The sequence below is a fragment of the Sesamum indicum genome, linkage group LG6, assembly GCF_026168435.1.
Source record: "Sesamum indicum cultivar Baizhima isolate 11 linkage group LG6, ASM2616843v1, whole genome shotgun sequence".
Lineage (NCBI taxonomy): Eukaryota > Viridiplantae > Streptophyta > Magnoliopsida > Lamiales > Pedaliaceae > Sesamum > Sesamum indicum.
In genome coordinates, this window is record NC_142662.1 from 3,150,593 (window position 1) to 3,167,549 (window position 16,957).

The 16,957-nt window shown below is 37.0% G+C and overlaps 1 protein-coding gene across 3 annotated transcripts; it reads right to left on the minus strand.

The window, feature by feature from the left end:
- Window positions 1-463: 463 nt before the first annotated feature.
- LOC105165194 (vacuolar protein sorting-associated protein 51 homolog) lies at window positions 464-10,860 on the minus strand. Of its 3 annotated transcripts, none has more exons than XM_011084121.3 (20): window positions 10,432-10,860; window positions 9,131-9,270; window positions 8,809-8,863; window positions 8,589-8,696; window positions 8,143-8,241; window positions 7,911-7,988; window positions 7,030-7,107; window positions 6,636-6,791; window positions 6,201-6,301; window positions 6,018-6,085; window positions 4,696-4,769; window positions 4,504-4,570; window positions 4,042-4,160; window positions 2,837-3,100; window positions 2,624-2,740; window positions 2,135-2,206; window positions 1,998-2,048; window positions 1,560-1,790; window positions 1,301-1,477; window positions 464-1,068 (listed from the first exon to the last, which is right to left on the minus strand). In XM_011084121.3, exons 1-20 carry the CDS (start codon window positions 10,621-10,623, stop codon window positions 952-954), a joined length of 2,364 nt encoding a protein of 787 aa, XP_011082423.2. In that variant the 5' UTR covers window positions 10,624-10,860; the 3' UTR covers window positions 464-951. The 3 variants fall into 3 exon arrangements, with proteins under 3 accessions (XP_011082423.2, XP_088738382.1, XP_088738381.1); XM_088882256.1 differs by lacking the exon at window positions 10,432-10,860 and adding an exon at window positions 9,549-9,596; XM_088882255.1 differs by lacking the exon at window positions 2,624-2,740.
- Between the last annotated feature and the right edge of the window lie 6,097 nt (window positions 10,861-16,957).

Here is a 16,957-nt window from a genome sequence, read left to right on the forward strand (position 1 = left end):
CCATAATATGGTCTTGTAACTCAATACATGCTTTGTCAAAAAGAATTCCTAAAAATTCAATTTTATTAACAACAATAGTGGCTTTCTTCTCATTTTCCTTATAATGATGTGCTTGTTATTTATCCCAAAATAGCTAATTATACTGTTTAACATACTTTTGTGTATTCAAGCAGCTCTGCGGATGTCCTGTTCTACAAAGTATATTAACAAATGGAGTTGGGGGACGTCCCACTAGAGCCCGTGGACACCTTGTTATATGATTTTGTTGGAGTTTACAATTCTAAAAGGGTTAATTTTTGACAAGAAAATGACAACTAAATTAGAAAAAAGCAACGATTTGATGTCGGAATCGAAGCATTCCCAGCCAAGCCCAGCTTCTCCGACATATCACATACGACTATACAAGCCGATTTTTTAGCAGGTAACGGCAAACTAAATGGCCAGGCGAAAGATTGGTATCGACTTAAAGCAACAAAAAAGATTGCAATAAAGAGTCCAGATGATATGATCAGTTTGAGCTATAGAAGTAAATCCGTTACAACATAGAAGGCATCACTTGAAATACAGAGCAATAGGCCTACAAAAAATGGATGGAACTGTGATGTTGTATATTTTCCCGTGTACAAAACATTCCGTTATGGTCACTCTTAACGCCAGAAACCCACCAATTAAATCTAACAGTCAATTTATAACAAATCCTGCAACCAGGCAGGAAATAATAAGCCAACCGAAGTATGTCACCATGGCTCCAACTATGAAAATGTGACATGACTCCAGATGCTGAAATGTTTGAATAGGTCACTAAACAAGTCCACATTGAGCTATGGATGTTTTAAGCTCCGACTCAGATACAAATACAGTGAAACCTGAGAAGACGTAGCACCCAAACAACAGTTTGCCCATGGTTAAGCGACAGATATCATGCATACTTCCCTAATTTGACCTTTCATCTCAAGAATCTTGGTTTTGCTCAGACGTCTTGGGCAACTTTGCTTGCACTAATCTGTCCAAGACGGGAGGTTCCAGGGGAATCGGATCAAGGCAACGCTCTGCGGTACTTACTATAACCTGGTCAATTAAAGCACAAGATAATTCTCATTTCTGTTGCAAAATTCAAATTCATAAGAATTTGGCAGTTTTTCTGCTTCTCAAGAATCGTTGTCTTAACTGAGAAATGATAGTTTTTTGATTAATGGAAACTCTTTAATTTCCCAGATAATTTGAGAATGGTTTAAGACAGAAAAGATTGCTAATAGAGTAAGTACATGGTTCAAATTCCCCAAGGCGGGCACTTTCTTACCTCATCAAGCAAGAAATCAACAGCAGCTTCGTCCTCAGCTATATCCTTTATAGTAGCCTTCAAAAAGTGAATGTCCAATTGAATTTGCTGGAATCCGCTGCGGTTAAATGTTTGGAGTCGCACAAGCTCTTGTAAACTCTTTAATGAAAGTTTCACTATCGTTGTTATGACAGATTCCTGCAAATTAAAAGAAATTTCATATCTCACTTTTTCACAGAATAATGAAACGCCTTACTTCTCTCAAGCAAAAGTGTCCCACCTGTGTGTGCTCAAGCTTTGTGAAGATCTCCATCTTCTGCTTAAACAATTTGGCTAGATGGCTCTCTAGAAGCTGGCTTCTGGCCTTCTGAATATTCGACCGGATCAGTTTATCATCCCTCAAAGTACTACTGCGTGAGGATGCTGTACTTCCATTGCTGTTGGTACGGCGATGTTTATGATGGAGACTTTGGGGCAAAAGTTGCTTCACTTCAGTTCCTATTTCTTTGAACTAATGAATGAAATCGACCAAAATACTTTAGTTTCTCAATCATTCATTAATTCGTACAAAATCTGAAGTACAAAGATAATCAAACTGGATCAACAAGGAACAAGGGTTCCGATAACTATATCAGACTCTCGTAACAATGGCATGAAATGATTCGACCACAGATTACAAGAAGTAACAACAGCATTCCAAAGCAGTTGGATCAATTACCTCCTGAAGAAGCATATCTACAAACATATGCACTTCTCTGGGCTCTTTGTGCTACAAAAACAGGTGAGAAATAAAATATTCAGAGCACTAAAGTAAGGAGAAAAGAAAGCAAGTCACAGTTTAAAGAAGCTTCACACCTTGACCCAGTTTGGGGCCGTGAACCTCTTCTTTAGGAGAACTGAGATTTTCTGGGTTCTCATCTTTATGTACTGAAACAGACAGTAATGTGTAATAAGAAATATTGGTAATCAGCAAATAATTCAGACATGAATGAGTCCAAGAATTTATCGTGACAATCTGTATAATGGGCAAGAACATTATCCAGCCTTGAGAAACAGTTTGAAATTTCATCAAAATTTGTGTAGCACCACCAACATTAATAGATAGAACAAAGGAATATACTGCAGGGCGAAACAATATATTTAACAGTCAAAAGCAAGTACACTCCATTCTAGCTCAAAGTTAATATATTAAAGCATTTCAATAAGAAATATGATGAGATTGAAAGCCTCATTAGAATTTCCTCATTACCAGAGCACTTGATTCGCATAGAGATTTTCAGAGATACAAATTATGTCAAATGCAAAATATCTATTGCTGCTTAAGATTTAGATCAGAAAGCTCACAAGGTGCAAGAAAGTTTCACCAGAAGACCGAAAGATAGGACATATTTCAGCAGGAACAACTGCCGAACCATGTCCATAGTCACGAACCCCACCACCAGAAGAAAAAGTAGCTAGTTCCTGAAATTTTGACTAGGACTGTCATGAGTCCCCGACCTATACACGCTCATTTAGATTTAGAGACAGGAAATAAAAGGACTCTTAGTTGATACTTGCCTCGGTTATTCTAGGGATGGCACTTTGTTCAACAAAAATAGAAAATTGAGCCAGCACAAGAACAAGCCCAGAAGCAATTTTGTCGCCTGGCATCTCTATCAAATTCACATCTTCACTTGTTGTATTACCCTTTCCAGAGAGCAAGAGGAAATAGCCATCAAGCTTCTTGAAAAAATCTCGGAACCCTTCTTGGACCCAATCAATTGTTAAGTCTCTCAACCTGAATAATAATTCGGTCTCTTGATCAAGAAGCTGACGGAAATCCTGTGATCCACAAGGATACAATTAAAATGAAGCAGCAATTCTATGGTGACATTCATCACCTATAGTTGGACAGGGTGATCATATTCTTTTTCCATGTGATCAGATGTTGATACTAGATCAATCCAGTGGTGCATAAATTAATTCAGCAAAACAATGGGTTAACGAATGCCTTTACAGCACCTGCAGCCTTTGAGCCATTAATGATATAGGCTCCTAAACTCTCTCGTGTTAGCCCACAAAGATATGGTTATATTATGATTATATATTTGAAAGATTCATCTATAATACCAGATACCCTTGATCCTTTACATTTGACACAAATTTCAAGGAATGGGACATCTTGGAAACAGAGAGTAGAAAGTTTTATTCAGATTGATTACCTGCTGCCAATTTGAATTGAATAGTTGTCCAAGCTTTTAGAAGTACATTGTACTATTTCCATTTTTTGAATTCATTATCTCAAACATTTATATAAATCTCAGAATCTGAGAGTAGTTTGGTGAGTATGAGTTGATATTAAGGCAAAGGTGAAAGATAGTGAAACATCATAAAATCATAAGGCTGACAGTAAGGTGGGATTTAAGAGAAAACACACAGCAGTCCATATACGTATTTGGGGTTTACAGATGCAAAGCCTGCCACTTTTTTTTTGTCATCAACACATATTGCATCTTTCACAAGTTTTATTAAAAAATAATAAATGGTGTATATCCCAAATGACCTTTTCAGGTTCAAAAGGGATGGACATTTTCACTTGCGTGCAAAAAGTTCCACTAGTAACCACAAGCCCTACCAGAAAGGATATATGTACACGCATAGAGAGAGAGAGAGGCATAAAAGAAAGAGGGGGAGAATACGACGCCACAGAGAAATTTTATATAAAGAGAACGCGGAAGGGGGACAATAACATAAGAATACTTTGCCCGGTCCTTTATCTTTACCAGTAAGGCGTCCGTACTGCCTTGTGTCACTGCCTTTTTGCCGGCATCAAGAGCTGTCTGCAAAGAATATTCTTCCTCTATTCCTTCTTTTGGTGTAAATTGGGCAGTCATAAGCGAATCTGACAGATAAAGAAGCAGCTACCAGTGAGCACTCGTGACTAAAACTTGACAAGTTCGTAATCTTGAACTACTAAATGCTTTATACGTTCCACAATATATAATTCTCGTACCTAAGAATTGATTTCATTGGATTAAAAGTCTTTTATAGTTTAACTATTAGCGGTCAATTTGGAGATGTTAAGATATATGTTGAAGAGAGAAACAAAGAACATTGTCATAAGCACCCAAAAGAGTTCATATGGCATCAAATGTTCAAGAAACAATTATGTGAACACTTATGGCGTCAAACTAGTATATCCCAAAAATTGAATTAGATTTGCTATATATTGAAACATTACTAACCTGAAATATATCTTAAAAGACGACCAAAGGAGCTGGAAATATAATCTCTGACAGCAACATGAGCATACTGAAAAAACAAGACAATTTATAAGCTTACCATTCATAACAAATGTAATTGCTAATGCAACAGATGAATGGATGCACTAAGAATTATATTTTTGTATACTCTAGATTAAGCATAGACATCATTACCTCCAAAGCACAGTCAGGCAGGGAAGCTTCAGGTAGCACTTCCTCCATAAGAAGCACATCAGTCCAAATAAGTCCTGGAAGATATAAAAAGCAAGAATTTTATCAAGTTCAAAACTTGAAACTAAATACCACGGAATTGGTATCCATTACTCTAGCCATGCATAGAAAGTAAGACAGAGGGCTCCCACAGTTGTCACTAAAAAGTACTCAACTTATTTTTCCATGCGTATAACAAATGATCATTCAAATAGTTGGGCTGAGACAAGAAATGAAGAAGTTGTCACCTTTGAATCATCTTCATTAAAATATGATGATGTGCAATGCTTCTTGTAATCATTCAATGATTGGGTATAGTATGGATGAAAGACTGCTGTGTGATGCATGAAGAAAAGAAAGATAGCACAGAACTATTCAATATTTCTAGATGTATCCTAGAATCTGGAAATATGCAAGCAAGAAATACATTTGAGAATAAAGCAAAAGGGGAATCTTCAAATCTAGCTCATTTTCAACTTCCTGAGTGTAGGTTAATTTGAGATTACTCATTTTGAAGAACCAGAGAAGCCAAAGTGAGCAGATAACTGTTTCAAACTTCCCTTATCCTAAGGTTTTGCAGATTATGCATAGGTGCCTATGCATCCAAACTAGCCCTTCTTGTTTGAACCTTGCCCTTATGAGGCTAAAACATTCTGAGGTACTGCCAAATTTATGGATATTATCAACATCCAGAAATAATAATAAACGAAAAGGCATAGATGGAACCACCAGACTTGGAAATAGGGAGCTGGTTATTTCCATGACATAAGATGACAAAACCCGTGTTCAAAAGCAAAGTAATGTTAGCTCCTTCAGTTAACCTCCTTAGCCTCTGAAAAGCAGGGAGTCAACATATATAGAGCCCACTTAAGCCGATATCTATATGCCGATAGATGATCTTTACGAGATAGTCAAGTCAAGTTAATAACACATAATGGTTTTTTCCTTCAAAGAATGCAATTCCATACATCAAGGCCTTCATACTTTAAGCATATTCAGAACATCTAAAATCCTCTATGAGGTATATCTTGATTTTGTGTCCCTCACATCTTCTTAAGAGATTTTTCAAGACAACATTGACACAATCTACAGGTATAATCTTCAAAACCCTCCTTTAATGCTATTCACAGTACATCAAATGAACCAACAGCTGCCAGGACTGCTTAATCTTGCTGCATATGCAAGCAAAATGAAAAGATGCAAAGCTATAACTTTAAGAAATACTGGAAACTAGCAGTTTTGAAGATCATGATCAATAATGACATACTGTGGCAGAGGTAACTTACGAAGCATTGCCAGAAGATCACCAGAGTTAACTTGCTTCATAATTCGTAAATGAGTGGCTTCGAAGTGCCTATGTTTTAGGCAACATCAGATGTTAATTCAAGAGAAAAATAAGAATTTACCAAATTTTGTCACACGGAAAAAATGATATACCAAAATGAAACTGGTTATAAAAGTAGCCATACTTCTTAACAAGGTCTTGTGCAAGTTTAGATAGCTGTGGTTCTGAATGCAAGAATATAACTTTATAAGCCCAAACAGCTTTTGCAAATTCACGAATTGAAGCCTGAAACAAGGTAATGCTTAGCAATTAAATGGTAATACTTGAAGCACAACATAAGCCAGGAAAAATACTTTATCTATAACTTTTTGCCTTTTTGGTATCTAATCCTCTGACGAACAGGTGAAAAATAATTCAAGTGCCACGAGGTAAGAATGAACTTCCAACATGTTCGCATGCTTACTCTTTTTTACTTCTATGTATGTACCCAGGTGCTTATATCAGATGTATCTCATGCATCCATTTTCTTATTTCACATCCACCCAACTGTGTCACAACTATTCGTCCAAAACTTTTAAGCATGTGAAAACCAAATACAAGATGCCATCACCTTTCTCACCTCATGTGCAAAAGCAGAAGGTGAATGTGGAACACTTTCCTGCTTAGGGGACTTGTTAACATCAACTGACGCTCTTGTTAATTCCTTAGATTCAAGATTGAGGTCCACAAGGAACTGTTCCAACTTCTCATACAACTTAACCTTCAGATTTTCAACCTATTCAACAGAAGGAGAAAACTATCAACTATCAACAAAGTACTATTGACAAAGCAAATTAACATTCAATATTCAAATATTTTTCTCCACAACTGCAAATTAATTAAACACCATAACTAAAAAGTCCCACAACAAAACCTATATTCACAATCAGATTTTTCTATATTAAGTTTATAATGCATAGCAGATAGATGCATTGGAATATGTCATCAAGAAACAAAAAGCTAGAGATACGAACCGGGAAATCCAACTGCTTAAGAAGCATGACAGCCTCAGCTCTTGATTGAATTGACTCAGAATCTGAGAAAACCTTCCCCTGAAATAATACTTAAAATTGAAAACGGAATTCCCTCCACATGGCACCAACATGTGGCATGCACACAAACAAAGAAAAGAATGAGGGAGAAAGAAGTCTTCAGCATAAAATATATGAGCATTATTTTCACCCAGCTCATGAGTTGTTCTGTAATTTCTAGATTGGTTCAATATTCTTTTCTCCACAAAGATATCCTGCAGTAAAGTGTCTTCCTGGGTGCGTGCAAACTTCCAAGGTTTCTGGGAAGAACTCTAACATCTCTTGGCTAGAGCACAGAATTAGTGATGAGACTCAGGAGATTGTGTGGTTTCCCCGCTATATTAGCTAATTATATTAAGGTCTTCGGAGAGTGAAGAAGTTGGATGTGATCAATCATTAGTGGAAGTGATCAAGATTCAGGGGAATTTGTTTATTAAATTTGTGTTTTTGGTTTCTGTGAAGTGAAAAGATGAATTATATACCTTCTGAAATTATTCTTCCAGACCTATTTCTTTCTTACCATGACAGGGACTGATATGAACTGGTGGAACATATACTATCTTTCAGTTGATCTCAACTTCTTTAAGTGAGATATACATGGTCATTTTCCTCTTCTATTCCTTGACAGCCAGGATTCTGTAACTGGCAATAACATTGTCCACATTACCAGTTGCGAATCATAACCAAATGTCATAGCCACCACTGTAAATAACAATTTAGACTCTATGATGCGGACAAACTATTGTTGTCCTCCGTAAGGATTAAAAATTTAGAAACTTCAATTCAAGTGTGAAGACAATCAAGTAAAAGAAGAGACACCATGCCTGCAATTTTTTTATGATTATAGTCACTGCCTCTTCGGAAGCTCGCTTACAGTCTTGAAAGGAAGAATCTCCGTATGCCTGATAACAGTAAGAAGAAATGGTTAAGTGACAGGACAGAGCAGATGGAACAGAGAGTTCGTCAATTTTTAGCTTTTAGAATGAAAGCAGGCATAAATAGATTGGAGTTGTACAGATAATTCCGGGCTCTCATAGATGAGGTAAGAAGATAAACCTTGAAAATTGGCGTAGCTCCAGTGTACAACTTGACAGCTTCAGCATAGGCTTCTGATTTGATACACTTGTCAAGTCTTGTAGGTAAATCATAAATGAACTGCTCTAACAAAAGATAATGAATGTGTAACTCATACTTAACCAAACTTCAGGGTATATTAGAAATGGGATTAAAAACAAAAACGAATTCACATCCGACACAGCAATCAAATTAATCAATCAACAACTCTCAAAATGATAAATGTTTATTCCTTTAATATATTTAATTGATGTCCAGTCTTGCCACATGACACAAAGAGCAACCTGGTGGCTATAAGTAAATCAACCATGGTGCCCTTTTTCACAAAAACCACCCTCCTTTTATTTTCTGAAGATCTATAGCAGGCCACTCCATAGCAGGATGTGTGTGAATGACGAAAATAAAGGATTCATGCATCATTCTAGTACCTGAACCTTTCGCAGAAGATTGCGCGTGCGGTGCAACTTCTCTATATGTTCTCTCCTCTCAAAAAGAGAAGTGTTGACCCCATCACTCCTCGATTGCACAGATGTTATCTGGAAAAATTAAAAGCAGACTTGAGTTTCAGCAGGTATTGTTCTTTTCCACCTCAGTTTGAAATTCTGAAATATCATTTGACAGTAACCAAAATGATTCTGTACCAAACACCTTTTCCAGGAGCTGTTCCATATTTGTTTCCATGCCAACAATATTATTTTTCATCCTAGAAACAGGGAAAGTGATTAATTGCAACTAAAAGGGATTACCACGCAGATGATATTCATAAAACTTTAACTTAGTATAAGTGAAAACAGAATTGTGGTGGTGCCTATTCGACATTCACAAGACGAGGAGATAATCAAGATCAGCCCTCTACAAATCTGAAACTTCAAATAGTACATACAAGCCAAGTAGATTTGTGCAGCCACAACATTAATCCAATACACAGATTTATGCAGCCAAAACACGCAATTGCAACAAGAAAATTTACCTTTTTATTGTATCTGTTGCACTGATGAATTTGTTGTAATTCTCATACACCAACATTTGAAGGTCAGTGTCGAGATTTTTTATCTCAGCAGCCATCTCAACATGCTTCTGAAGAAGTCCCTCCACATTGGACTTTTGTACCTAGACAATCATTCAGAAACCAATAAATTAAGAGAATTTATGCATATGGAAGTTCAAACTTTCTTAATGAATTCAGGGGAGTTGATTATTATTAATGAGTGAGGGAAGAAGCCAATCACAGACAGAATGGACAATCGTCAAGTAAACAAAACAGAAAAAAAATATGTTCCAAAAGTTTTTCATCTCCAAACAACCAGAAAAGAACATGGGTCATACATTACTGGGGATTTCGTAACATAATTTGCGGTGTAACAATTACTTTGGTATTCTGTTCATACCTCCAAAACGCCATTCATCCCAAGTTCAGCATGGAGATTCAATTAAACCTATTTTCAGTGAAAATGAAGCAATTGATAAGGTCCGGGCACTAAAAGACTTTTGTTGCATGTGAGGAAACCTCACACAAAATACACAAACTTTCCTTGACAGCATTCAGCTAAACACATTTCTATCATGCTAGAGCTAAGTTCACTAACCTTTATTACCTGTTCTCGCTATCCAACCTATTATCTAACTATTATAAGAGAGTTTCCAACAGATAACTAAACAACAGAATTCGCATGGACAGAACTGGATGCACCACCAGATATTGGCAACTTATTCGAACTCCAATACCAAAACAACGGAACCATGTCTCCAAAAGACTAAATAAACATATTCTATTTTTCTCTTTTGTAGGAGAAACTCCGTAGTTTCTACCGACATTTTAATCAGCGCTACTTTCGGAGCACAATTGACATGTCCCATCCAATTTCGAGCCTCCACAGTCAACTGGGAGATATTTCATTGAGGATGAACTGGAGACGATATGAGTCTGCCATCTTCTCAAGGACGCTTCCCGGACAGAAAGTCTTCGGGATCAAAAAATTGAAGTTGAATAAATCAAAATAAAAGGAATCATGGCCTTGTTTCCTATCATACTACGTCCCGATAGTTTTCCTGTCAAAAAACCAAGGGGACGTCGTACGACAGGAAACAGGGCCATGATTAGCGAGGACAAAACGATTTGCATTCATGCCGAAGTTCCAAATATCCACAATGCCAACTATTAAAGTCTCGAAATCAAAGCCTTAAGAAAACAAATAGCCAAGAAAAAAGAGAGAAAGATCAGATTGACAATAATGGAGGCAATGTAATTCGAAACCAAATAGAGAAGCGTACGAGGAGATTCATGTACTGATCTGCGTTGAAGGCGGTGGTATTGATGGTATCGAGCGTGGCAAATCTGGATGAAGTGTTTCGCGGTAGCGATGCAGCAGAAGCAGCGTGATCCGGAGAATAAAAACTCGATAACAGATCCCTCATTCTCCTTGCCTTCTCATCTAACGGCACTCCTCCTCCTTCTACCTCCATGTCTGCCAAAACTCTCGTGATCGAAGCGAGTGAAGGATCCGAACGTCCAACGGCGGGCGCTCAAGTGAGGAATATATTTGACGGGATTGGAACCAGCCGAGCTAACAGCTTGATGTCAGTTCGCTTTTGTTAGCAATTCGACGTCATTACTCTCGTCTTTCCTCAGCTACACTCCATTATTTTGTACTCTGTTTCCGAACAATGCACACTCCCCGTGTATCAATGCTTCATTGTTTGAATTCTAAACTACGACATTTATAAAATATTATATATAATATGTATGCCTGAATATATACATCTCTTGTTTTAAAAACACTACCCACTTTTGATTATACTATAATTTTTTCTGTAAAAATCACTTTTCCAAAAGTAAAAATTTTGCAAACAGTCATCTGAAATTTAGAGTCAGAAGATTTGATATTCTTTAAATTTAGAATCATTTAAATAATTTCAATTTTTCTTTTATTAGGAATTCAAAATTATGGTTCCAAATCTATCAATTCAAATAATATCTTAAAAGATTTTATTCTTTCCATATCTTATTATTATTTTTAATTCTCTCCATATCTTATTATTTTTTTTTATTTTCAATGATATATTTATTTTACTTAGTTCCTATAATAAATACTTTGATAATTAAAAAAAAATGGATTCATAACAAATTCTTTTATGTTATAAACTTACAGAAATTATAAGTTTATTGGCCTATCACTTCTAATAAAATATAAAGAAACAATATATGTATTTATTCCAAATCACTTTATTATTGTCTCAAAAAGCTTCTTTCACATATGAAATACATGGTGGTATTTATAGACCACCAAAATTATGGTTACAAAATATACCATATCTACTATAATTACAAAACATCGTAGAAATACGTAACATAATAGATATTAAAAATGAATATTAAAAGTAGATAAATGCTAAATTGGATAGTAATTTGGAGAAAAATCACTTCTTAAATATATGTAATTGATAAAAGATTGTTTTGTTCCTATATGTTAAAAAGATTTTTTCCTATTATTTCACTTTGTTGTTTGTCACTAATAATTATTTAAAAAAAATCATAATTTTTATTTAATAATGCTCCCACTAAGTAATATAATTGTTCATTCATACACAATAATTAAATTTACATGATTCAAGAATAATTATTTTATTCATTATCAAATAATAATATGTGCACAAAATAATATAATTAGATGATATAGCACAAAAAATATAAAAAAAAACTTAAAATATTAAATATATGAAAGTGTAAATTTAATTATTGTTAAAATTTAAATTATGTGAAAACTCTGATATCCACTTTAAACATATAATTTAAAAAAAAATTAAAAATAGTAAAGTTGAATTAAGATTATTATAATAAGAGTAAAGTAGTAAAAAAATAAAGTTGGATTTATTTACAAAAAAGGGAAAACAGCTAAAAGCACCCCCAATGTGCTTTTAGTTTTTGGTTTAAAAATGCTTTTTTTAGCCATTTCAAAAGCAGAGGCTGACATCCCAAAAACCTCAAAAGTACTTTTAGAGAGCCAGAAGTTGAAAAGTATTTTTCTAAAGTGTTTGCAAACACTCCCTAAATTATATTTTTTTAAGTAATAATGAATTTAAAAAATTTATAATATAAAATTATTTTTAAAAAAATTCTCCAAATATTTTTCAAATGAAAATCTATCTATCCAAATATAGTCTCAATAGTAAAATACATAGGCATCAACCTAAGCAGTCCTTAAGGCAAGCTATGCCCGTAGAATTGGGGGCTGTTGATGGAAGAGAAACAAATTGCATTTGATGAAGGGCAAGATCATCCCAATAATGAAAGAAGAATAAAAGGAAGGTCCAAGGTCAAAACCTACTAAATCAACACGGCATACAAATTACAAAAATAACCCTAGTTAATGAAACTCAACCATGTAATGCAGGTATGTGACAGTGGTCCGTCATCTCCTTCTTGGTCTTCCTGAGTTTGGCATTCTTGTTTCCCAGGCGCTTTATCCTATCCTCTAATTTTTGCTTTTGGGCATCATTTGGGGGATAGGTGGAGCCCCTTGAGACCAAGAGGGGAGTTCTTCATAAACCGAAGCGGCCTACAAAAAATAAAATTCATTAGAAGAGGATACCCAACAGAAGGAAATACACAAGCAAAGACACGAGACTAATGAGCGTCGAATCCACAAAAAATAAAGTATGAGTAGAATCGAATTCATAAGGATTGATTTTAAATTAATTCATTCAAATATAAAAAAATTGGGGGGGGGGGGGCTTTGATTGTGAAGAAAAATAAAAATAAAACCTAAATTAAACTAAGAAGCTAACAAAATTAGAAGAGGTAAATATAAGAGAAGAGTATTCTAAAAAAAGAAAGGATCATGTTTAATTCCACGGTCGATCATAAACACAAAGATAACAAATCATTCATGATAGATAAATTAGTTATGACCATTGGCACGACCTAACGACCTCACCTTTCCATACCTTATGGATAGTCAAGGAACGTTCGTTGACTAAATCCCTAATCAGTAAATAACCTTGGAATGTTATCAAGATTTAATCTACCGACAACATTAAGAACTAGAAAGGCCTAATTCTAACCAATAAATTCCTATGATGATTTATTTAAGTTAGATTGTGCATTCCCCACAACATAATCGAAAACTTCTACATAAACAATTATGCTATGTTACCACTAGTTATTGAACTAAATAAACACTTACGCATTTGCAAGTTCAATTGGCTAGGCAAATATTCTTGACAATGAATAAAGGTATCTATCATTCATAAATCGGATTATTTATAATAAAAGCACAAAGAACAACACAAATACCAATATGAATGAAAGTAGAAAGCATAAATTAGATCTGACGACTTGTTGGAATTAAACATTCACCAAGTCTTTAACTGAAATTAAAAGATCTAACCTAGCATGCTAATGAAGAACAAATAAAAGAGAAGAGAAAATAATAGAAAAACGCAGAGAATATCTCCCAAGAATGAGAGATTAAAGATTCAAAGATCTCCTTATGGTGAATTACGTCACATATATATACTAACTAGTTACCTAATTCTACTAAGATTAAAAAGGTATATTCCTAATTGAACTAAAAGATTAAAAGAAATAAAACTATTATCCTAAATAAACTTCTCCAGCAAAAGGTGTTCCTCATTCATAAAAAAGGCAGTCAAAGCAGCTCCATATTCTTGCCAAAATTTGAGTTTGAGTCTTTTTTTTTCCAGACAAAAATCTGTCAGTTAGGCGTGGGCACTCCTAGTTGTTTCTTCAAATCTATCCAAATTTCCATCTTGGCTCTTTTCTTCATTTTTCATTCTATTTTTCCTTAATAGACTGATACTGCAAAATAATATTTAATTAGAGCATTTTAGTCACAGAATAAGTCAAAAATATCACATGAGATAAGCATAAAATGTAATCCTATCAGAGACATAAACAAGAAGGTAACTTGAAGATATAGAGGTCCCCCATCCTTTCCAATTCTTCCTTTGAGAGAAGGGACAAAAGCTGTTTGTTTCCAGGGGAAGGAGGCATTCCCCTTATCCTGATCAAGCAGGTGGCGACTGTGAAGGCAAGAAGAAGGTGCTCGGGAAGACTTGGGAGGGGTGTCCATATCCTCCCTGGAAGATAGAGTAGGAGGGGATACGGAGCAAGTGCAAGAAGGAAGCGTCTCTATGGAACCCGTACGGGGCTTCTTGGAGGAACTCCCAACCATTAGGTCGGTAGAGAAGGAGGAAGAGGGGCGTTTGCCCCTTGAATCGCTGGAGGCAGGGCCCCCTTGGAAGACTTGGGAGTAGGGGTCCCTCCAGAACGACCCCCCATCACATGGTCTCGCATCAACTTGCTGAACATTATGTTCTCTACACACAGATCAACAAGAAGGATCGACATTCCAAGAAAACATAAAAAATGGAAGACAGGGACAGACAGAAACAAAAAAAATAATAAAATACCCAAAGTTTCCCCAAGGGCTCTATTACAAGGGCTAGCCCGAAGTGCCCTAACAATTTCTCATCAATTAAAGACCGACAGTCATAGGGGGAGACATTCAACTTTTTCAGCAAAAAGGACAAGGCCTCCGGTCCTACATGTGCAGGAGGAGGGCTCTCGAAGATCTACTGCCTTGGAAAAGACCAAGCTTGAGGAGGGAGAACAAAGAAGTAATTTTTCTTCCAATATTTTGGAGTGTGGGGAGGATGCAAGAAGGATACTCCTTGGCGGGGCACAAAGCAGAAGAACGCCTTCTCCGCCTTCTTGAGGCGATAACACTTCGCAAAAAGGTGGGCAGTCATAGGATGATCATGAAAGCGAAGAACTATAAAGAAACCGGCCAAAATCTTAAAAGAGTTCGAGACCAATTGATTCAAAGGAACTTGAAAAATATGTTCAACCTCAGAATAAAAGAGGGGAACTGAAAAACAAAGCCTTGACCTCAATTGTGCAGTAAAGAAGCATAAACAGTTAGGGGGAGGGAAGAAAGGACGACTCATGGGGGAAGGAGTATACACGAAAAAATCAGACAAAACATGGTACTTTCGGAGGAGCTGGTTTATGGAGGAAGTTCGCAAGGTGGAGGGCCCCCAGTCTGCTGGCGATTGAGGGACCCTCTCCTCCACTCCCTTTTCCACTTGAGGGACTACCTCCCTCTGTCTCCCAAAGGAGACCGAGATGACTCATCTGCAGAAGAGGCCTCTAGCGTCCTTACCTTTCCAAGCAGAGACCTTACCTTCCCTTCCTCAGGAGAAAACCCCTCCCCTTCGTTCTCCTCCTCCTCCTTGTCTGTATCCTCATCTATTAAACGGGGGGGCGGTGGCGGTAGCCTACCTCGGGCTTCTCCTCTGGCCCCTTCCAAAATAGGGCAGGACAAGGTCTGTCCTCTTAGAAGTTGCTTTCGAGGGATCATCGCTTAGAAAGGTCTCTTTGAGAAAATGCACTGACTTACTAGAAGAAGACATTTTTCTGAGAAGAAGCTCTGAAAAAATGGAGGAAAAAATACTTACAGAGGAGGATGAAGGCTGGAAGGAAATCCTGATGCTTGGAAGAAGACTTTTTGAAGGAGGAGGAGAGAAGAAATCAAAAGGCCGCTAACGAAGGGGTTTTTAACCCACGACCCCAATAACCACTGCACTAAGAACGATTACCACACACGTGGGAGGTAGGTTACCGAGCATGTGTGCTGCGGTTACCTAAAGGACGCACCTCTTGCCGTCATTGCAACCGTCGAATCAGCCTGCCAGAAAGCTGAAACTCCATTTCCCAATAAGCTAAAAGGCTGCACTGGCCAGTCAGAAAGGCTGACGCAAAACTAATTAAGGCAAGTCCTCCCTTCCCTAAGTTACTGGGACCTCTTATCGAGAGAGTTGGGAGACACCATCCTTCCTCATAGAGGCAGACGGGTCTCTTCTTCTGGTGATACAAAGGCTCCTACTCTAAGGATTTAGGAGGCATCCTTCCTCCTTAGGGAGGGGGGGGAGGACTGAATGATGGGTATAACCCAAGAATGATTGGCCCAATAAGAAATGCTAAGCCTAAGTCAGGCCCACAAGTCTAGAAGAGAGGTAGCCTGTACAAAGGTGTTGCGCTTAGCCCAAGAAGGAGGCCTGCTCCCTTAAGGCCGGCCCAAGAGAGAGGCTCACTAGGCTCAGCCTAAGGAGGAGCCTCCCCCCCCCCCCCAACTACAGAATCTGTCCAATGATGAAGCCTGCAAACTTGGCCCAAAAAGGAGGCTCAGTACGAAGACCTCTTACTCCTTTCCAGGCCTAGACCGAGGAAGGAAGGTGTCCTCAAGAAGCTGGACTTTTTACCCTAAGAGGACTCCTTGCAAGGCAGGAGTCTTCACAAAGGAGGAGTGTTTCCCTCATCTAAAGACTGGCTGCTCAAGAAACGGATAAAGAGGTAGCTTTATCCCGCCTCCCTCACCAGATGCACCTCCTATGACTCTTGCCATAGAGGGACTCCTCTTCTATAAATACAAGGGGCACCTCTCAATGAACCCCCCTTTCCACTTTCAAAAATCTCTCTCACTGTTACTCTGTCATTCTAAAAATTCTTGTTCTTGATTTCAAAATTCTTATTTCTCTCACAATTTCTCGTTATAATTAATTTTTATATTTATGTGTTCTTAAATTTGGGACCAACTTAAGTATCGGAGTGCTAACGTGTTGTTTTGTAGGTCCTCTTTCTCAAGAACTTTCATTCAATTAGCTAAATCCGATATCAAGATCCAAAAACCTTGGACCCGTGCTAAAATCGCACGCATCAATAAGATATTTTTAAAAAAATTAGATACAATTATTTTTGTAAAGATTTATAAGATAA

Coding starts and splice junctions, on each gene's coding strand:
- LOC105165194 (XM_011084121.3), bottom strand. CDS start 10,623: ATGGAGGTAGAAGGAGGAGGAGTGCCGTTAGATGAGAAGGCAAGGAGA. Junction 6,302..6,635: donor CTTCTGCTTTTGCACATGAG/GTGAGAAAGGTG, acceptor ACCTTGTTTCAG/GCTTCAATTCGTGAATTTGC. Junction 3,101..4,041: donor GCAGTACGGACGCCTTACTG/GTAAAGATAAAG, acceptor TGTGGATCACAG/GATTTCCGTCAGCTTCTTGA.